The sequence below is a fragment of the Hemibagrus wyckioides genome, linkage group LG20, assembly GCF_019097595.1.
Source record: "Hemibagrus wyckioides isolate EC202008001 linkage group LG20, SWU_Hwy_1.0, whole genome shotgun sequence".
NCBI lineage: Eukaryota > Metazoa > Chordata > Actinopteri > Siluriformes > Bagridae > Hemibagrus > Hemibagrus wyckioides.
The window spans coordinates 1,573,269-1,594,533 of record NC_080729.1 but is presented as its reverse complement, the minus strand read 5'-3'; the positions used below and the strand labels follow the sequence as shown (position 1 = coordinate 1,594,533).

The window sequence follows — 21,265 nt, the reverse complement described above, 5'->3', positions numbered from 1 at the left end:
CATCAGTGGTTTAACTGCTTTCATCTCTGAATGCAGCAGAGTGACGTTTAGGTTCATGAGATTTTACTGCCTAAGTTCCTGTCCTCCTTTTATCACTTCATCAGATTGTCTTTGTATAGAGCGACTGTGGAATTTTGGGGGATAAGTAAAGCCACGTCTGATGGTCTGTCCCAGATACGATATCACATTCTGTCCCAAATCCTCCGAGTATCCCTGATGAAATGACATCCAGGTTTAGTTTTATGCTGTTTATTCCCCTGTCAGGCGCTGCATCTGTCTCTGCATCGGTAATAAAGAGGCTCTGTATTTCACTAACACACAGAAATCTGAGTGTGTGCTGAGATCACTGAAGCCTGAGAGAACCCAGGACATGAACAAAGCCTCCACAGAGTGAGAGAGAGAGGGGGGAAGCTGCTCGGGTTCGGTTCAGGTGACACTCTGATGAACAGGTGCAGCTTTCATCAGCTTGAGGTTTAATGGAGGTGAAACCGGAGGGAAGTGTGTATGAGGAATTATCATTAATGTGAAAGAGCTGATCCACAGGTCACATGACACACCATGACTGCAGTGATGTAGGCAAACAACAGCCATTATTATTATTATTATTATTATTATTATTATTATTATTATTATTATTATTATTAGGTTTCTCGCCTACCATGCGGAAGGTCTGGGTTCAATTCCCAGCCAGTGCCCAAACCCCAGCCACTGGGTGCAGTGTCGGTCCCAAGCCCAGATAAAAAAAATGGGAGGGTTGCGTCAGTGAGGGCATCCGTCATAAAAACCTGTGCCAAAGTTGGTCCGCTATGGTGACCCCTCACACACATAAGGAGCAGCCGAAAGAACAACAACATTATTATCATTATTTAAAGAAACCCCATTCTCGAATAATGTTTGGTGAAAAGCTACACTATACTGCCAAAAGTATTGGGATATCTACCTTTACCTGCACATGAATGTAATATGGAGTTGTCCCGCCCTTTGCAGCTATAACAGCTTCAACTCTTCTGGGAAGGCTTTCCACAAGGTTTAGGAGTGTGTTTATGGGAATTTTTGACCATTCCTCTATAGAAGAAGCACATTTGTGAGGTCAGGCACTCATGTTGGACGAGAAGGTCTGTCTCACAGTCTCCACTCTAATTCATCCCAAAGGTGTTCTGTGGGGTTGAGGTCAGGACTCTGTGCAGGTCAGTCAAGTTCCTCCACACCAAACTCACTCATCCATGTCTTTAAAGATTTCAAACTATTGACCATTTCCCAACAAAAATCAATAAATAGTTTGATATTTAGAAGCTAAAATTATTCTTTTTCTTTATTTCAGCTTAAATGAAATAAACCAGCTTGTTATATTAGAGACAGAGATCTAAGCACTTTTTCTCCATTTTTTTAGTCATACAGTTAAAAAAATGTCTCTGACACTGGAGACTCCTTCCATAAATATTAAATAAATAAATGCCTCCTCACAAGTCAGTAATGACTGACCTGTTCCTTTACTCGTTTATGTGGAGGGTCTGTTGTAGAAATTCCTGCTAATGAGCTGTTACTATGGAAACAGTAACCAATCAGATTCCAGAATTCTGTCTGATAGAGTGATGCAGTGATGAGAAGCTGGGTTTAAGGTGAGATGATTTATTCTATTATTGAGATGTTGTGTGTGTGCATGTGTGCGTGTGTGTGTGTGTGTGTGTATTTTCCCTGTACTGTGTAGCAACAGATAAACATCCCAAAAATGTGTTTTTGTGACTGAAGGCATTTTAAAAGTGATCATGGATAAATCCAGACTATACCCATGTGTGTGTGTGTGTGTGTGTCAGTGTTCAGGCTGTAGGGAGAAGATTAAATTACGTTTTTCCTCCAAATCAGTTGACGTTTCCACTACACCATAACCATGAACCTACAGTTGCTATGGAAACGGTGAGCACTGAGGCGTTACAAACGAGGAAGGGAAAAGAGACGAAGATGAAAAGGGAGTGAGGAGGATGGTGATGGGCAGTTTGTGTGTGAGGGGAAGAGAGAGAGAGAAACAGGTAGAAAAAAGAGAGAAGGTCGAGAGAGGCCGTGGGAAAATGCTAAGCGATGGTGTGTGTGTGTGAGAGTGAGAGAGAGAGAGAGAGAGAGAGAGAGAGGGGGAAAGAGAGAGAGGGAGGGAGAGAGAGATGAGATGAGATGAGATGAGATAAAGATAGAGTGAAAGGCTAAAATAGATGAAAAACTGAAATGTAAATGGAGACAGGGAGAAAGATTTATTCTCTCTCTCTCTCTCTCTCTCTCTCTCTCTCTCTCTCTCTGTGACTCTGTCTTTTTCTGTCTTCCTAATCATTGCTTAGTCCAAGCATTTGGTCAGCTTGCCTTTCATCTAAACAAACACACACACACACACACACACAGATGTAAAGTGAGACACTTAAGCAGCACCCTGTCATCCTGTCTCTCCTACACAGTTCTAAGAATAAGATTTCCTTATTGTGTGTGTGTGTGTGTGTGTGCGTGTGTGTGCGTGTGTGTGTGTGTGTGTGTGTGTGGCTTGAAAAGGCATGTTGGGCAACAGCTAAGCCATGATCATGTGACTAAAACCTGAACGTGAGAGAGAGAGAGAGAGAAACACCCCATAGATTAGCAATCTTTCATTTAGTGTTCTTTGGTTGAAAATCCCTCCTTTTGCAAACAACAGTGAGAGAGAGAGAGAGAGAGAGAGAGAGAGAGAGAGAGAATGTGTGTGCTCTCTAATGGTGTGTCAGTTTACCTGTACAAGCAGCCTGGAAAGAATCTGCCCCCACACTACACACACTACACACACACACACACACACATATACACACACACACACACTTTATCTGAGGTTCTTTATCTGTGTTCTCGCTTGCACTATTGTTGATGCACCAAAACACACACACCTCCACACAGCAGAACATTATAGAAGACGTTTGTCAAGCTGAAGCCTCTCCTCGCTGTTCTCTAATTGTTTTTAAAGCTTAATGTTTTAGGGTGAAACTGTACACTAGACTAAATTCTGATGATTGGTTTCATTTCCCTTTGATTCATTTTTACAAGTGATTTATAATATTAAAGGGAGAATAACACACATAAATGTTCACATAAGTAATATATATAAAACAAAATAAAAACATGTACCCGTATCTAAGAATTTCCGATTTAAAGGAAGACTGAAACCTTTTCTCATTTTATACCGCAGAAAATGATTAACATTTACAAATGAATATTTATTACAGAACAACATGCCACGTATTTTAATTTGTTTATCTTTACATTTAATTACTTTCTAGATACACTATATTGCCAAAAGTATTCGCTCACCCATCCAAATAATCAGAATCAGGTGTTCCAATCACTTCCATGGCCACAGGTGTATAAAATCAAGCACCTAGGCATGCAGACTGTTTTTACAAACATTTGTGAAAGAATGGGTCGCTCTCAGGAGCTCAGTGAATTCCAGCGTGGAACTGTGATAGGATGCCACCTGTGCAACAAATCCAGTCGTGAAATTTCCTCACTCCTAAATATTCCACAGTCAACTGTCAGCTGTATTATAAGAACGTGGAAGTGTTTGGGAACGACAGCAACTCAGCCACGAAGTGGTAGGCCACGTAAACTGACGGAGCGGGGTCAGCGGATGCTGAGGCGCATAGTGCGAAGAGGTCGCCAACTTTCTGCAGAGTCAATCGCTACAGACCTCCAAACTTCATGTGGCCTTCAGATTAGCTCAAGAACAGTGCGCAGAGAGCTTCATGGAATGGGTTTCCATGGCCGAGCAGCTGCATCCAAGCCATACATCACCAAGTGCAATGCAAAGCGTCGGATGCAGTGGTGTAAAGCACGCCGCCACTGGACTCTAGAGCAGTGGAGACGCGTTCTCTGGAGTGACGAATCGCGCTTCTCCATCTGGCAATCTGATGGACGAGTCTGGGTTTGGCGGTTGCCAGGAGAACGGTACTTGTCTGACTGCATTGTGCCAAGTGTAAAGTTTGGTGGAGGGGGGATTATGGTGTGGGGTTGTTTTTCAGGAGCTGGGCTTGACCCCTTAGTTCCAGTGAAAGGAACTCTGAATGCTTCAGCATACCAAGACATTTTGGACAATTCCATGCTCCCAACTTTGTGGGAACAGTTTGGAGCTGGCCCCTTCCTCTTCCAACATGACTGTGCACCAGTGACCAAAGCAAGGTCCATAAAGACATGGATGACAGAGTCTGGTGTGGATGAACTTGACTGGCCTGCACAGAGTCCTGACCTCAACCCGATAGAACACCTTTGGGATGAATTAGAGCGGAGACTGAGAGCCAGGCCTTCTCGTCCAACATCAGTGTGTGACCTCACAAATGCGCTTCTGGAAGAATGGTCAATAATTCCCATAAACACACTCCTAAACCTTGTGGACAGCCTTCCCAGAAGAGTTGAAGCTGTTATAGCTGTAAAGGGTGGACCGACGTCATATTGAACCCTATGGATTAGGAATGGGATGTCACTTAAGTTCATATGCGAGTCAAGGCAGGTGAGAGAATACTTTTGGCAATATAGTGTATTTTCCTTAATGTACAGAAGTGTAGATATTAACCTGAGCCACCGGGGGCAGTGTCGAGTGCAAGTGATTCATTCCTTTACACAAGTGATTTTCACAAATGATTCATTCCTTTTCACAAGTGATTCATTTAATTTCACAAATGATTAATTTTCACAAGTGATTCATTTTCAAAAGTGATTCATTCTTTTTCACAAGTGATTGATTCCTTTTCACAAGTAATTAATTTTCACAAATGATTCATTTTCACAAATGATTCATTTTCACAAGTGATTCATTTTCGCAAGTGATTCATTCCTTTTCACAAGAGATTCATTTTCACAAGTGATTCATTCTTTTTCACAAGTGATTCATTTTCAGAAATGATTCATTTTCACAAGTGATTCATTCTTTTTCACAAGTGATTGTTTCCTTTTCACAAGAGATTCATTTTCACAAGTGATTCATTCATTTTCACAAGTGATTCATTTTCGCAAGTGATTCATTTTCACAAATGATTCATTTTCACAAGTGATTCATTCATTTTCAAAAGGGATTCATTCATTTTCAAAAGGGATTCATTCATTTTCACAAGTAATTCGTAAAATGTGGCTAAAATCGTTACACTTTGTAATCTGAAGATGTTACTGATTCATGCAGTCACCTTGCTCAATGCTAAACAGCTAGCTATACGTTACATCACTCTGTAGCGACGTTAGCCGTGTAGCGCCTGTGCAGAAGGAAAGAAGTCATGAGACATTGTATTAATTTCATTTTCGAAAAAAGGTGATTGGATTTCTTTGCTATTTTAAACTCTGCATTTGATTGACAGCTGATTGAAAATTAGGCCATGGTGTGTGTCAGAATGGAACAAACCATTTGTAAAGGAGGGGGAAGTCCGTGGCACTATTTATTTTTGCCAGTTTCACACCTCTGGATGCCATGACATTATACATGTGAACTGCAAACCTCATTTATTTTCCATCTCTCTTACTTTGATCTTAATCTGATGCATGAGCTCATGGTTCAGCCCACAGCTCTGGTTACATACCGCTGCTTATTCGGCTCACTGGAACAGATGTGTGGGAGGTGAGGAATGTTAGTAAACATGTAAAGACACACTGCCCGTTTCCCATCACCCCCACCAACATTACAATGGGATGGTCCGATCTCTGATCACAGCGTGTACAGGCAGAACCGGACACATAACCCTGGATTTTCCCATGAATATTAAATTCTGACTCACTATATGTGCAGCTATTGCATTATAGTCATAATAATTTGGGTTTTTTATTTATTAATTCATTTATTTATTTATACAATTAAAGGGAAAATAATACACATTAAGGTTCGCATAAGTAATATATATAAAATAAAATAAATTTAAAATAAATAAAATAAATGTACCGGTATCTAAAAATTTGTGATTTAAAAGAAGAATGAAACCTTTATTTTACACCACAGTAAAATCAACATTTACAAATGAATATTTGTAACAGAACAACATGGCACATATTTTAATTTGGTTATCGTTAATGTACAGAAGTGTAGATATGCCACCAGGGGCAGTGTCGACTTCAAGAACCAGTTCCTCCTGGAGTTCCTCTAACCCCAGGAATGAGATATTCAGGATCTCTGATTCTCAGTAGGTAGAAAATCCAACATGGCAGTCGTACCAGCCATCTTGATGTCCTGGTGGTAGAGTCTGTGAGCATCTGCCCCCGGGGGCATGTCATCTGGGTCAACAGGGTGGGCAACAAGGTGCTAAGGCCAGGTGCAAAGTCATGATTAGAGCAGAAAGAAACCCCACCCACCTCCACCCACATGCCTGTGATCTCAGAGAGAGAGAGAGAGAGAGAGAGAGAAACAGAGAGAGGGAGAGAGAGAGAGAGAAACAGAGAGAGAGAGAGAAAGACAGAGAAGAGAGAGAGAGCGCGGAGGTCATCATAACCCAGAGAGCTGAGAGAGTAAACAGCAGGACAGAGATGATTTAATCATTAGTTTTTTTATAAACACTCAGATATAATAATGAGGCATGATGTTAGCACTGGAGCTAAGGCAAATATGTTATAAAAATTAAATATAATTTCAATTTTTATATATAATTTTAATAAGTGCCTAATAATATTTTAATAATAAGTTGAAATAAAATTTCCAAGGATTATTAAAAATATAAAAACATAATACAAAAATGCAGTGTATTTATTTCTTCACTAGCTAGTTAACTATTCACATTAATTAACTAATTAGCAAATTAGCTGATAAGAAGAAATGTTGTCCTTCTGTGTAGCTCGATCAGCTCGAGATGCTAGCTAGAGATACCTGATCTGAGTACGACAAACATCTCAAATATCTCACGTTCTCTCACAAGCTGAACCTCTACAGAGTCTGTGGAGTTTTATGAACAGGAAATGCCTGCTAAACTGATACGGCAAGCTCCGCCCACATTTACTCTCCACTAGCTCGCTGCATTCAAACTAAACTCTCGAAAAAGAGCTCTTTTTTCCAACTTTAGTCTGAAAGTTCATGATCAGAAGTTTGTTTTCTTTCAGAAACAGAAGATATTCTGAATTATATAATACACTAGTGCTATTGTTACCATAATATTCAGTATAAATTACACAAATGAAATGAAATCAAATGCATGATGCTCACCGACGTGTCCCTACTCAGCTAATAATTGTGCCATATTATAATATACCTCTGCTAGCTGCTGAGCAAACTCTGTAGTTAAAAAAACTCCTCCTACTCTGAGGAAAAGATTATTTTTGGATGGTTAATGGTTCTATTACGCTAAAGAACATCTACACGGAGCCATCAGCGTTCAGAGAGTTCATCAGAGTTCAACTCGAGTTTAAAAAAAAAAGATTTCCTTTGTGTGTGTTGTCACTTGTGTGATGCCGTGATTCACACATATATAATGTAATCTAAAAAAGTGAGTGTGTTAATGAACACTGCTGAAACATGAGTAACATCACGTGGGAGCGAGTGAACACGTTCCAGAATAAACAGAACAACCAGAAGGATGAGTTTCAGCAGTTCCTCGACAACATGCACAACCTGAGAGGTAGCTGGTGTCATGAACTCCATGTGAGTCATCTTTACTTCCTTCTAATCCTTCACCTCTTCCTCCTGTACCTCCTTATTTACCTCCTTCTCATCTTTCTTTACATCCTCCTAATCCTCCTTTACCGCCTCCTAATCCTTCTTTACATCCTCTTTCTCCTAATCTTTCTTTACCACCTCCTAATGCTTTACCTCTTCCTCTTTTACCTCCTCATTTACCTCCTCCTGTCTTTACCTCCTCCACCATCTCCTTCTTTACCTCTTCTTCCTCCTCTTCCTCCTTTACCTCCTCCTAATCCTTCTTTAGCCCCCTCTAATCTTTTACCTCTTTCTCCTGTACCTCCTCATTTATCTCCTCCTCATGCATTAAAATCACCCCTGGAGATATCCGTCTGAGCAGCACTGAGAAGATACGATGAGAAACGTGAAAAGAGCACACACACACAGACACAGACACACAGACTCTCTCTCTCACACAACTCATTCTTCAGGTCTGTACAGTCACGCGATTAATTACAGAGCACATTTACTCAGAAGTAAGGTGTTGGTTAAAGAAAGAAACACAAGATGTGCTGTTAGTTGGTCGAGAAGTAGACATCTATGAACCCTCAAAGGCAGTTTGAGGTCAGAGTTGCAATCGGGTGTAGGAGTAACGTCACCTATAACGAGAAATTCTACGGGCGGATTCACTACAGTGCTAGTCATGTTTAAATAATGTTCCTACCTGCAGCTATTTCAGAAACACAGAACATCAAACTCTTTAAAGACATGAGATATTTGCCGTCAGTCATTTCCCATAATGCGCTGTTAGCATTGCAATTAACACTGCCTTCAAATCCAACAGGAATAATTACTGTCTCAAACATCCAAACTAGAATTTTAGGATGTTTCTGAGCTTCTTGATTTCATCTGATGAAGGGCCATGAAAGTTTACTGATTTATAACCTGTCAGTGAATTTATTACTAACTCCACTTTCAAGGGAGTGGTTTAACTGGAAGTACGCTTTGTGATGCAACAGATACACTGCATTGCCAAATGTTTTGGGACGTCTGCCTTTACCTGCACATGAATGTAATATGGAGTTGTCCCACCCTTTGCACCTAGAAAAGCTTCAACTCTTCTGGGAAGGCTTTCCACAAGGTTTAGGAGTGTGTTTACGGGAATTTTTGACCATTCCTCTAGAAGCACATTTGTGAGGTCAGGCACTGATGTTGGACGAGAAGGTCTGGCTCACAGTCTCCACTCTAATTCATCCCAAAGGTGTTCTATGGGGTTGAGGTCAGGACTCTGTGCAGGCCAGTCAAGTTCCTCCACACCAAACTCACTCATCCATGTCTTTATGGACCTTGCTTTGGTCACTGGTGTGCAGTCATGTTGGAACAGGAAGGGGTCATCCCCAAACTGTTCCCACAAAGAGCATGAAATTGTCCAAAATGTCTTGGTATGAAGCTGAAGCATTAAGAGTTCCTTTCACTGGAACTAATGGGCCGAGCCCAACCCCTGAAAAACAACACCTGAACTCAATGATTTGGAGGGGTGTCCCAACACTTTTGGCAATATAGTGTTAATACAAACAGATTAAATTAGACTAGAAATTTAGCCATAAGTCCATATTTCATAGAAATCTTACAGCAGTTGAGGTGTAAGAGCTAGCTGATTACACGTTTTGTTTGTTTTTTTTTTGTCATGCCATTATTTTAAAAAGGGACAAGAAAAGAATGAAAGCCTGTGTGTTTGTGCACTGGGTGTTGCATAATTGTACACTCGGGGTCACACACCCAGCTCTTATCACGCTGCTTATCAGCGAGCTCGCAGCCTTGAGACTCGCCCACTGTTCTGCTAAAGCTTTTGTACAAAAAATAAAAATGTAAACATTATCGCTGGCTGTTTCTGTAAAACTTTCGGTTCGGTTCAGACTGTGCTGCTTGGCTGCTAGTTTACTTTGCTAACCTTTCTTTTAGTTTGATGCTAAGACATGACGCTAACTGTGACTGAGACCGAAACTTTAGCTCTTTCTAAGCTGATGAACAAGAAAGCACAAAAACATGCATTTAAATGTGTTTTGTTGTTGTTGCTGTTGTTGTTGTTTTATTGGGGTCTGCAATTCCTGCAGTTCAAACCATTACAGTAGGAAAAACCTTAACGTTACAGCTAATCACTAATGAGTCCACCCCCAAAAGCAGCATTTTAATGATTTTTTGAGTGCGTGAGTGTCTGGAAATCCTATAACTCAACACTAAGCTTCGCTACAGCTAGTCGCTAATAATAATAAGCTACAGGCCCATTAAGGTGGATCAGCTTCACAGCTTTACTTACGTCTATGTCTTTTTTTCAGTTTGTTATATGATGCTAAGCTGCTTTGTAGAGGTGTGTGTGTGTGTGTGTTCAGGTGAAGGATTTTTAATCCATAGCTGCTTAAATTAGAAGACAAATTACACAAAGAATATTTGTGTGTTTGAACAAAAGAGCAGCCTAATGGCAGCAGCTTTTATTTCCTCAACATGTTTCCTGTTGCTTTCAGCAACTGTGTTCCTGTGACTCTGCAAAAGCACTTTGTCTCCTCTGAGGAATCAGTTATAAAGGTTTGATAACAGTGACACAGATTTATTAATAAATAATAGCTTCATTTTTATCCTAACTATTCAAAATGTTATCCAGATTCCCTTCAGATTAGTCAACCTGCAGACAGATTGAACTGTTAAATCTCTACTCTGAATATACAGCTCAGAGGGTGTATATATATATAAAACACTGTGAGCAGTGAGAGGTGAAGTGAATAAGACTGAGTATCTCCTCATCATGGCACCTGTTAGTGGGTGGGATATATTAGGCAGCAAGTCAATATTTTGTCCTCAAAGTTGATGTGTTACTGTTGCTCAAACTGCTGAAGAAATTAATGCTGGTTCTGATAGAAAGGGGTCAGAATACACAGTGCAGGACGGGTCAGGGCTTTTTGGGCAGCAAAAGGGGGACCGGCACAATATTAGGCAGGTGGACATAATGTTATGCCTGATCATATATATGTGATGACATTGCATTTAAAAAGTGTATTGTATTGAATAAGCAGACGTTTTGAAAAGTTTTTCATGAACTTTGCATGAAATGGAGTAAATAAATGAATGGTTGTGTTTTTACTTCCTTGTGAAGGTGTATTTCAGTCTGTAAGCAGCTTTCCAAATGAATATTCTTACCATTTTCATTAATGTTGCTATTTTAATATCATGAATGCTCCAAGTAGCCGTAGCAGCAAGAGAGGAGGCTTAACTTCCTGATACACCTCACTACCTCATTTCCTCGTCTCCTGTCTGCCTCCATCTCTTTTTATCGTCACTTCTCCTTGTCCCATCTCATTCCTCTCTGTCTGCCTGCCCTCTAATTTCTCTCCTCTGTAACCAGAGGGTAAGACTGAGCTGTGCATGTAGGCTGATTGCACTCGCCTGCAGCATAGGCACAACTTAATTACACATTCTTTCTTTTATGGAACTCTGAATAGGAGACTTCTCAGGATCTAAAACATGTGGCTCAGAGAATAAAGACTGACATGTCTGTAGCTCTTGGCCTCTATAGGCTAGGGATCTTCTTACACTGTAGTAACAGGTTTAGGGCAATTATTTTATTAGCAAGAGTGAAAGCATGTACTGACCTGGTCATGTTCATTTTGTTGAATTTGACTGAAAATATTGTATTGAAGCTTTAGTGGTCAGCACTGTTGCCTCACAGCAAGAAGGTCCTGGGTTGGAATCCCGGGTTCAAACAGGCAGAGGCCTTTCTGTGTGGAGTTTGCATGTTCTCCCTGTGCATGGGTTTACTCAGGGTACTCCGGTTTCCTCCCACAGTCCAAAAACATGTACATTAGGTTGATTGGTAATTCTAAATTGCCCATAGGAGTGAGTGTGAGTGTGTGTGGTTGTCTGTCTATATGTGTGGCCCTGTGATGGACTGGTGACTGGGATAGGCTCCAGCAGACCCCTGTAGACCCCTGTAACTCTAATTAGGAATAAAGCAGGTATAGAAAATGGATGGAGGGATGGTTATTGTATTGAAATGTTCAAACTCTCAGAAGTAAAGTCTTCTGAGGCAGAGGAGATAAAAGTGTACACACTTTAGGCCAGATTTTTGTGTGCAAACCTTTGCGTTCCGTCTCCAAATGTGCAAACAAAGCACAACATTTTGTTTTTGTTTTTTGTTTTTCAGACCCAGTGTTCTCGCTGTGTCTCATTCCGTCATAACTCCACTGACTAAATCTATTCATGCTCAGAGTACGCAAAGCTGCCAGAGACCTCAAAAAGGACAAACACCACAATCACACACACACTCCCTACGCAAGCCATGTGTCAAAGCAGTACTGAGAAGTGGACACATGGCACCCAGAACCGTCTGCCAACACCTAATGAAAGAAACGTCTTTCATAATCCCTTGTTCTGTAATGAGCGCACTGAGCAAACAGAGCAAACAAAGGTGAAAGGCCTGGGGTGAGTTCACTGTTTAAATCAACGCGCATTTCAGAAACAGAATGATTGACGTAATGGGATTGTTGATGTTCCCTAATGAGCTGATGCACAGACTCCAAATGATTCGTGTCATTTTAGATTTCTTCTGGTTCAGAGTTCAAATACAATTAATGATTCACTGAGATTGGGTTTGTTCAAATGAATCAAAGGAGTCAACTCATGATTCAAATTTTAAATGAGTTCAGAATTATAATACAGCAACTGATTCAACTGAGCCACAAATGAGTCAATCTGTCATTCAAAGCATTTATATCATTTAGCATTATTTAAGAATTCAAATAAAGCATCTGATTCATTTTGACCAGTTTAGACAAGGGTGTTTAAATGAGTCAATTTGTCATTCAGTGAGTTTTATTTTATTTTGTATTTCTGAAGAATTCAAATGAGCAACTGATTTGTTTGGACAAATTCAAAAGAGTTTGTTCAAATGAGTCAATTCAGCATTCAATTCATTAAAAAAACACCAGGCCTGGAGTGAGATAATGGTAAAAATAGCCTGAGGATATTTTCATGTCATGTCAGTAGCTAGTAGTATGTGTAGTACATGTAGTAAGAAACTAAAGGTTAGTCTGAATAAAAGAATAAGCAGGTGAAAACAAAACATGTCATTATTTCAATAACGACACTAATGATTCCTTTCAGTTCAGCTGCACAAAAGACACCAGATTGTTCTAGCTTCAATAAATCACACTCAACAAAGTCTTTAAATCTTTATCTTTAAATATATTAAAGCTTTATTTATAAGAATTCATCCTTCTGATAAAACAATAGATATATTTTTTATAAACAATATTTTTTTTTCTAGGTTTTCTCTATAGCTGCTTCTGAAAGAAAAAAGTGCTTCACTAGAAGGTTTCTTCTTCACTCTGCTCTGCACCCTGAACATTTCACACATCTCAACCTAAAATATATATACTGTAAAATAATAATAATAATAATAATAATAATAATAATAATAATAATCCATTAGATCAGGAGAAATGGAAACTTAAATTAATGGGAACATTGAGCATTAATATCTCTTTCCTAGCATGGAGGTCTGAATAGGTAAACAATTTATAATTAAAAATGAAATAAAATATGAATAATTGATACAATATGGTCATTGGTTTTACATGTAACCGGTTGTAACAAATCATTTGAATAGATTAACCAAGTAACTCAATTAACCAATTGACTCAATCGGGTATTTTCAATTCAAATGTTTTTTTTCTCCAAAATTTAGAAAATTAGAAATTTAGAAAGCAGTTCATTTCTTTTCATTTCAGTTGCTAAATTTGTTTTAAAGATTTAAACCCACTGATTTATACACCTTTATACTTTGTACAGCCAAGTAGAATTCGAATGAACCGACTTCGGTTCAAATGATTCATTCAATGATTCATTTTTCAGTCCACCCAGTAAGGCAGTCGGTTCATTTGAATCAAATCAACTGGCACAAATGAGTCGATTTAAAGAACTGATTCATAACATTGTGTTATCGAAAAGAGAGTCAATTATTCAAATGAACCCTAGCAAAATATAGGATTATAGGATATAGAAAATATAGAACAAAATATAGCAAAATATAAGCATGATCTCAAGAGTTCAAAAAGGACAGAAGGAAAAGAAGCGATGCGATTGGCCGAGGTGCGTCGAGTGGGCGGAGTCAGGGGCGCTTTCTGGGGTTTATTTAAAGTTGGTGCGAACTTTGCGTCCTTTTACGGGTTGAGGCGGTCTGTAGTTATCGCACATACAGCGAGGATGTTCTTCCTCTGAGCTGAACAACAGCTTGCGGAATTTCTCCATCTAAAGAAAGAAAAAGAAATGTTGTCTACAAATGACTACATGTACCAACATGCACAGCCACCTGACAGCGAAGAACGGGTTGTGTGTAATCTTAACGTCACGCGGCGCTTCTCTACTCCTGTTAGCCATTCTCAGCTTGACCTTTGACACACATTCACTCCCATACCACATGTGGACCTTTACTTCACCCAGGGTTTGTGGGAGAAGATTAAACTTAGAGCAAACTTGAGCCCATTGCCACTTCCTGTCTGCACCAGATGCACCCTGACTGACTTCCTGTGTGTGCCACAGTGCTCTGCAGTCACTTTAACCTCACGCTGCACTACGTTTAAAATTAACTTAGTTAGAAATTGCAGGTTATTTGGGTGAGACCTGTAGGACTGAGGAGAACACACCTTAACTGAGGATGTTCTTCAGCGTCTGAGTGAGAGAGAATGTTCTAGGAAAAACCAGTGCTACCAGATGGCTAGTGGTTACTGAGAGAAGAAAAATAAAAGACATGAGGTGTGAAGAGATGGTATCGGTTCAGCTACCACACTCAGCCTTTTCATATGTGACGCTAACGCTAGCTTCGAGGAGTGTTAGTGTAGATAATCTAATCTCATTAAACACTACTCACAGACCCTCCCTGTTTTTTTTTCCTTTCAGGCACGGACGTTTACTTCAAGGCCACTCATGCTAGTTGTGTAAATATTAATATAAGCTGTGAACTTATGAATATTAATTGCTTAATAAATCAGAGAAGTGAAAATTCTACGGCTCAACAGTTTCAGGTGTGTTGCCTCAGAGTGGAACGTGGTATCATGCTAACTGCTTGTACGTTTTGGATTAGCATGAATTGTGCGAAAAACCTAAAAATATGCAACTAAAACTGCACTAGATTGACGTCAAAATGTAAACACTAATCTTTGAAGTACTTTAAAAAGTAAAGAAAGCTAGTTTTTAAAATTAAAATTAAAATTTTAAAATTTAGTTATAGCTAAAACTAGCATCAGTTCACACTATTTAGCAAATTTAGCTTAAATAAACCCAAGCTATGTTTTTTTACTTGGGTATCTGTTTCTATCATGGCGCTGTTAGCTGTTAGCTTATCAACTGTTAACTGTTGTCTGAATTATTTATTCTGGCTAGATAAACTGCATACCTGGGCAGAGCTCACGCTAATCGGGTCTCTGAGGACGATCCAGGTCACGCTCTCAAACAGAGGTGGTGTGGTGAGAGAACCTTCATACGTCCAAAAATTCAGGGAGGCAGGCAACAGGTTCTTGGGGTCAAAGTTCTTGAAAGTGGTTTGGTGACCCTGAGGAAATTTAGAGAAAAGAAAAGTCACCCAACGTCGTATTTATGAGCTAAGAAACAGCAAAGAATTAAGGAATCAACGGAGAGTCACCTTTGCTTTGATGGCATCGAAGGTATCCAGAACTTTCTGCAGTCGGGGATTGGCAGAACCAATCTGAGGTGAAGGAAGAGGAAAAGAGTTATGTCTGAATCTAGAAACTTCAGGAGAATCAACTGAGGTGTGGTGCTAGGGATAAAAGTCTGACCTTCAGAAAAACTCCGATAACCGCCAAGCCATCTGGTTTGTCCACGGCCTCACCAAAGTTTGCATACTTGGTGTTCCAGTGCACCAGATGAAGCTGAGGGCAAAAAAAAAAAAACACAGAGCGAGATGAAGAGAGATGTAAAATTGCGGTTCCTGAGGTTCAAGGTGAAACCATCTGTGGTGCCATGACTCAGAGCAGAAGAAGAAGAAAGAGAAAACACTGTATCTGAAGAAAAGGTCCCACGGTCACTGTTCTCATGCTCAGAGTTTCTACAGATGGTGAGGGCGGTCAGAGTGTCCGCAAAAGCAAAAGAATATCAAAAGGAAAATGTGGGAGTGGTCAGAGAAACTACAGGAGAAGGTGGGAGTGGTCAGAGATTCTATAGGAGTATGTGGGAGTGGTCAGAGAACCTAAAGGAGATGCGGGAGTGGTCAGAATATCTACAGGAAAAGGTGGGAGTGGTCAGAGTTTCTACAGGAGGAATATCCAAAGGAAACAGTAATTGTGGTCAGAAGATCTTCAGGTGAGACGTGAGTAATCAGAATAACTAAATATATCTAAAGCACAGAGTGGGTGTGGTCCGAGTATCTAAAGGAGTGAGTGGGCGTGGTCAGTGTGTGCTGGACATTGTGTTACCTCACAGGGGTATTTGATGCCATCGACGGTGTGCTCGGACCCTTTGTCGTCACTCGCACCCCAGTGGCAGTGGAACTGAGTCAGTCTGTAGGTGCCAGTGACGGGTCCACCAGTCAGAACTACACACACACACACACACACAATTTACAGTCAGGATGCTACAGTATACACTGCACACACATGATGTAAAGGAGTATGTTGTCATGTTGGTTTGTTTTTTGCTTTATTATTTGTTTTATTGCCACATCATTTGGATTAAAGGTCACTTGAAGCTAAACAAAGTGCAGAACTCTAAACACTTCAGCAGGAAGGCTTTGTTTTCCCCAAGAGACAGAACACGTTATCTCTCTCTTCACGCACTGACACACTTCCTGCAGAGCCGCGACTCCAGACACAATATCCAGCGACTGGAATTAAACCTCACTCTGTGACTAGAAATTTCTTTGGACCATAAACATCAGAAATCGCTAAGACATTATGGATGGAGGGCATTTAATTATTTTCCTTCTTCAGAGTGTAAAAACTTTACATAACGTTCTCAGGGCATTCATGGGCAGTGTGGCGTGACCACCAGCACATCCTGAATCTCTTCTCCATCCCATAATATCACTAAAGCTAAGAGCCTGATGATGACCAGCTCAAAGTAGCACTCGACCTGTTAAAGCTACTGCGTTACCATGGATACAAAGAGCAAGTCAAACCTACACCTCTTTTAAATATGTAGCTCTAATTATGAGGAATAAAACCGTGTGTGGTGCTGCTGTAGGAAAATCATCAAAGACCAGGTGGTTTATTACTGAATGCTCATATGGACGTTTTCTGCACATTTATGAAAGGAGTCTTCAGTCTCAGAGCTTTTCCTGAGGTCACGGGAGCTATAAAATGTCATTCTCTCCTCAGCCTCTCTCTTAAAAGTTAATAAGACAAACCCTATATTAAAGAGAAATAATAAACAGACCCTGCTACGCCTGTCTCAGGGGGAATTTCTGTAATCAAAATTTTAGTAGCTCAGAAATTCCTTGCTGTCATTTGTTTAGAGAGTCTTCACAGCATGAGTCTTCACAGTGACGGTGACTGAAAATGACCTGACATGGATTTGTTGCACTACAGAGTAACCAAGTGACCGATGCACTAACTTGTGCTGTCGTCCTCGTCCAGGAAGTTGACTTGAAATGAATGGCCATTGTTCATGATGTCTTTGGACGTAGACGGATCGTAATGGATCTTGAGCGGCTTGAGAGAAGAGTCGAACTGGGCCTGGCTCGGGATGATGTTAATGGGAGACTGCCGGGGTCCGTTAGCAATGGGGAAGTGGTCAGCCCATTTATCAGGACCTGGACAAGGAACATAATTATATTTATTTATTTAGTAAAGTGGAGGAAATAAAATAGTTTGCAGTACGCATGCATTTTCATATGCAATCAGGAAATATTATAATCGTCTTCTCACTGGTGTGCAGGACAGAGTGCATATATAAGCGTTCTCTGCAGGAGGGGTCACTTTACTGAGCTGATAACAACCGAACCTGAACTGACCTGTACTCTATAATGACTAGCACTGTAGAGCAAATTAAAAAAAATTGAATACATTTTTGTTAAATCAATAAATATATAAAAAAGAGAGGAAGGGAGAAATTATTAAATAATTAATTTAATATTAATATTAAATATTAATATCATTAAATAATAATTAATATTATTAATATAATAATTATTATTGATTTGGTTGAAATATATACTTAGTTTGGTTTATTAAATGTTAGAAAATAAATATTTAAAAAAAAAATATATATATATATACAATAATAAAAATAATAAGGTGAGAACTTTAATTAATTAATCAACTTATTTATTTATTTATTTTTAAAAAGATTTTAAATATTACTTAAATATGTGTACATTTTTAAGTAAAGATAGATAAGTAGATATTTTTCTGAATTGTTAAAAAAATCTATTTTTTCGTCAGTTGTTATTTTAAACTTAAAAATTAATCAAAAGTAAATTGTTGAATCATTAAAAGCATAAGATCCTCTAAAAATAATAATAATAATAATAATAATAATAATAATAATAATAAATAAGTAAATAAATAAATAAACTCTTGAGTCAGAACTGTATGCAGTGCAACACTCACAAATATTGTACATTTACAAATGATCTTTTTTACTTCGAGTTTCAGAAACCAACCAGTTTTCATCCTGATGGATTAAATTTTTCTGCTCTTACCATCATGAGAGCTGTAACCCCAGTGATGAGACATGCTTCCTTTTTTGTCCAAGTTCTAAAGTTCTCCTTTCTTTAGGTTCCTTACAGCCGGACAGCTGAGTCAGTGTGAGGAGCTTTTATACACACACTCAGAAACCTGCCTCACATCAGTCTCAACATCAGAGGGGTTGGCACACACACACACACACACACACACACACACACACAGATGGAGGTTGGGTCAAACCGGCTCAGTTGATCACTGGAGTGATGCTATCTCCGAATCATTTGTAAGACTCGGTTCTTTCGAACAAACGACTCCGAGCAGGATTACTGCAGGTTGCAGGTTCATGTGCAGCTTCAAAGCTTACTTAAAGCTTACTTTCAAGAAAAAAACACATTGGATAATGTCAGCTAACTCTCCAGGGTTCAAGCACAGTGAAAAACATCATTATTGTCATAACTGTTCTGGGGAATCGAATCACCCAAGTATGAACCGAGTCATCAACAGTCCAGCGCTAACAGCTGTGGTTCTTTCCGCACAGAAACACATCCACAATAGAGGTCTGTTGTAGCTGTTGTTCTACTTCTTCTTCTTGTTCTATTTTTCTGATTTATTTCCAGAATTTCTGTTGTCCCGAGAGCTCCGTCCAGTCCATCTTCCTCACTCCTTCCACCTCATTCATCCGGACTGAACCACGGAGCACGTTTATCCTCGCCCAAAAAACATTAACTCTGTCTTTAAAACACACAGAGTAGCACTTTCTTTCAGCCCACATCTGGCTTTAGTTACCTGTAAGTCCACATTTTTATTTAGAAGAAGGAAATCCATACGAGAAGCTTCGCATGCGGTGTGACTCCCACGCGCCGAGTATCGACAAAAAGGAACCGACTCTTTTTTGTTTTTTTGAACGATTCTTTCTGAGATTCATATATGTTTAATTTCGATTACGTCTGGCTTTAGATCGAATCTGATTGGCTGAATATCATCAGGAATATAATAAGAAACTATAAGGCTTCCTTCTAACATTAATCGGTTTTCTTTAATAAATAATTTAACAAAAATTAACTAATGATTCATTTGGAGGGGCGTGGGGGGTTACGGGGTTATTCTTTGTAGTTTTATAAATTGTTAATGATCAGTGATGCCCCTGATATATTATTATTATTATTATTATTATTATTATTATTATCTGCTCTGGTATGTTGTGTCGCCTTCACATGATTGCAAACATGATTCTTCGTAACATTTTCACGTTATGCAATGTGTATTTAATTGTCTAATTTTTACTGTCTAAAGATGTCAAGAGTTTGTTTTATTAATGTTTAATGTTTTTTTTTTAAGTTTAAGTATGGGAAAGTAGTGTGAAAGAGTCGACACCATCCCACGCCACACACATCTGAAGGAAGAATCAATGAATCATGAATTCAGTTCGTTCCGAAAGAATCGAATCAGTAAAGAGACTCGGCAGCGCGTGACTGAACTCCTGTGGCGCGCGCATTTAAAGAGGCCCTGAGGGAAGAACACGATGATAAATACACCCATGTAATAACTCTAAATACAGGTTACATGAACTTTTTTATGATTCTGTTTATTGTTATATTATAATAGTTCGAAACGTTCTGTTCAAAATAACGGCATGATGATGATGAGGGATAATTGCGTAAAATCGCGGTAAAAGGTTGTTGTCACCCAGTGGGCAATTTGATGTCGAAATGACATCAGATTGATGCCAAAAAAATGTCAAATTTATGTCCAAAATACGCCAAAAAACAAGTCAAAATGCAAATCAAATTGACGTCTTATCCACATATTGACGTCTTATTTTGAACACCAAAATAATGACACAAAAGCAACTAAAGTAAGAAATATTTTATTTATCAGGTGTTTGTACACTTTCTTAGTCCGAACACACCCATTGTCTATACCAGCTTTATTCCTAATTAGGGTCACAGGAGTCTGCTGGAGTCTATCCCACCCTGCCCGTCCATCACAGGGTCACACAGACAGACAACTACACACTCACTTTTATGGCCAATTTAGAATTACCAACCAACATAATATACATGTCGAACCCGGGATTCGAACCTTCTTGCTGTGAGACAACAGCGATAACCACTAAGCCACCCTGCTGCCCGTTAGTCTGAACACAAAAGGTAAGATTAAAACGATTCTGTTCACATAAGCCACAGCAAGCTAAACTAATACAGGATATAAAAACTTTGGAAATAGCACAAAGAGACAAAAAGTACCAAACGTCCTTGCACAGAGTCATATTTCATTAAAACGTTTAAAATTTGCCCAAAATAATTTATATTCTACATTTTTATGAGTTGTCAACACATTTACCTACATGATAAACGTTCACGTTAACGAGAATGGGAAGGGTTTGGATTGATTCTGGAGTCTTCAATTGGATCTCGTCGCCCCTGCGCCATCTACAGGTGTGGCGGTGAACTGCAGAGAAAGCATTTGTCAACGCGAAAAGGAATAATTCCAGGGAATTATAAAAATAAATAAATATTTACTGTAAATAAATTAACTGGCAATACATTATTACAAAAAAATATAGTAATTTCAGTATTGTAATTACACAGCATTATGGTATCATTAAAAATAAAAAAATAATAACCATTCCGAAATATTTTTGTTGTTGTTTTTTAAATTACTGAGATTAACGGGAAAGTCAGCAGATGCCAAATGATGAGGCCTTAAGAAAAAAGTGCTAAACAGCTGAATTATTGATGTCAGTGTGATGTCAATATGACATCAATTTCACGTCTAAAACATGACACTGATTTGATGTAAATTGAACGTCAAACATTTTGGCCTACATATATAATAAACCAATTTCAGTGTAGGATTAACTTCCTGTTTTAAAACAATTATCACTGGAAGAAATTGCCTTCCAAACTGAATTTAAAATAATGTTATACAGCATCTTGATCAAGTCTTGACTAATATTTGACATCAAATTGATATCAGTGTGCCCGCTGGGCAG

The 21,265-nt window shown here is 39.1% G+C and overlaps 1 protein-coding gene across 1 annotated transcript; it reads right to left on the bottom strand.

Moving 5' to 3' along the window:
* Nucleotides 1-12,793: 12,793 nt before the first annotated feature.
* cahz (carbonic anhydrase) lies at nucleotides 12,794-19,121 on the bottom strand. The gene is made up of 7 exons (XM_058418625.1): nucleotides 18,285-19,121; nucleotides 17,196-17,393; nucleotides 16,060-16,178; nucleotides 15,424-15,516; nucleotides 15,270-15,332; nucleotides 15,024-15,179; nucleotides 12,794-13,879 (listed from the first exon to the last, which is right to left on the bottom strand). Exons 1-7 carry the CDS (start codon nucleotides 18,316-18,318, stop codon nucleotides 13,760-13,762), a joined length of 783 nt encoding a protein of 260 aa, XP_058274608.1. The 5' UTR covers nucleotides 18,319-19,121; the 3' UTR covers nucleotides 12,794-13,759.
* Between the last annotated feature and the right edge of the window lie 2,144 nt (nucleotides 19,122-21,265).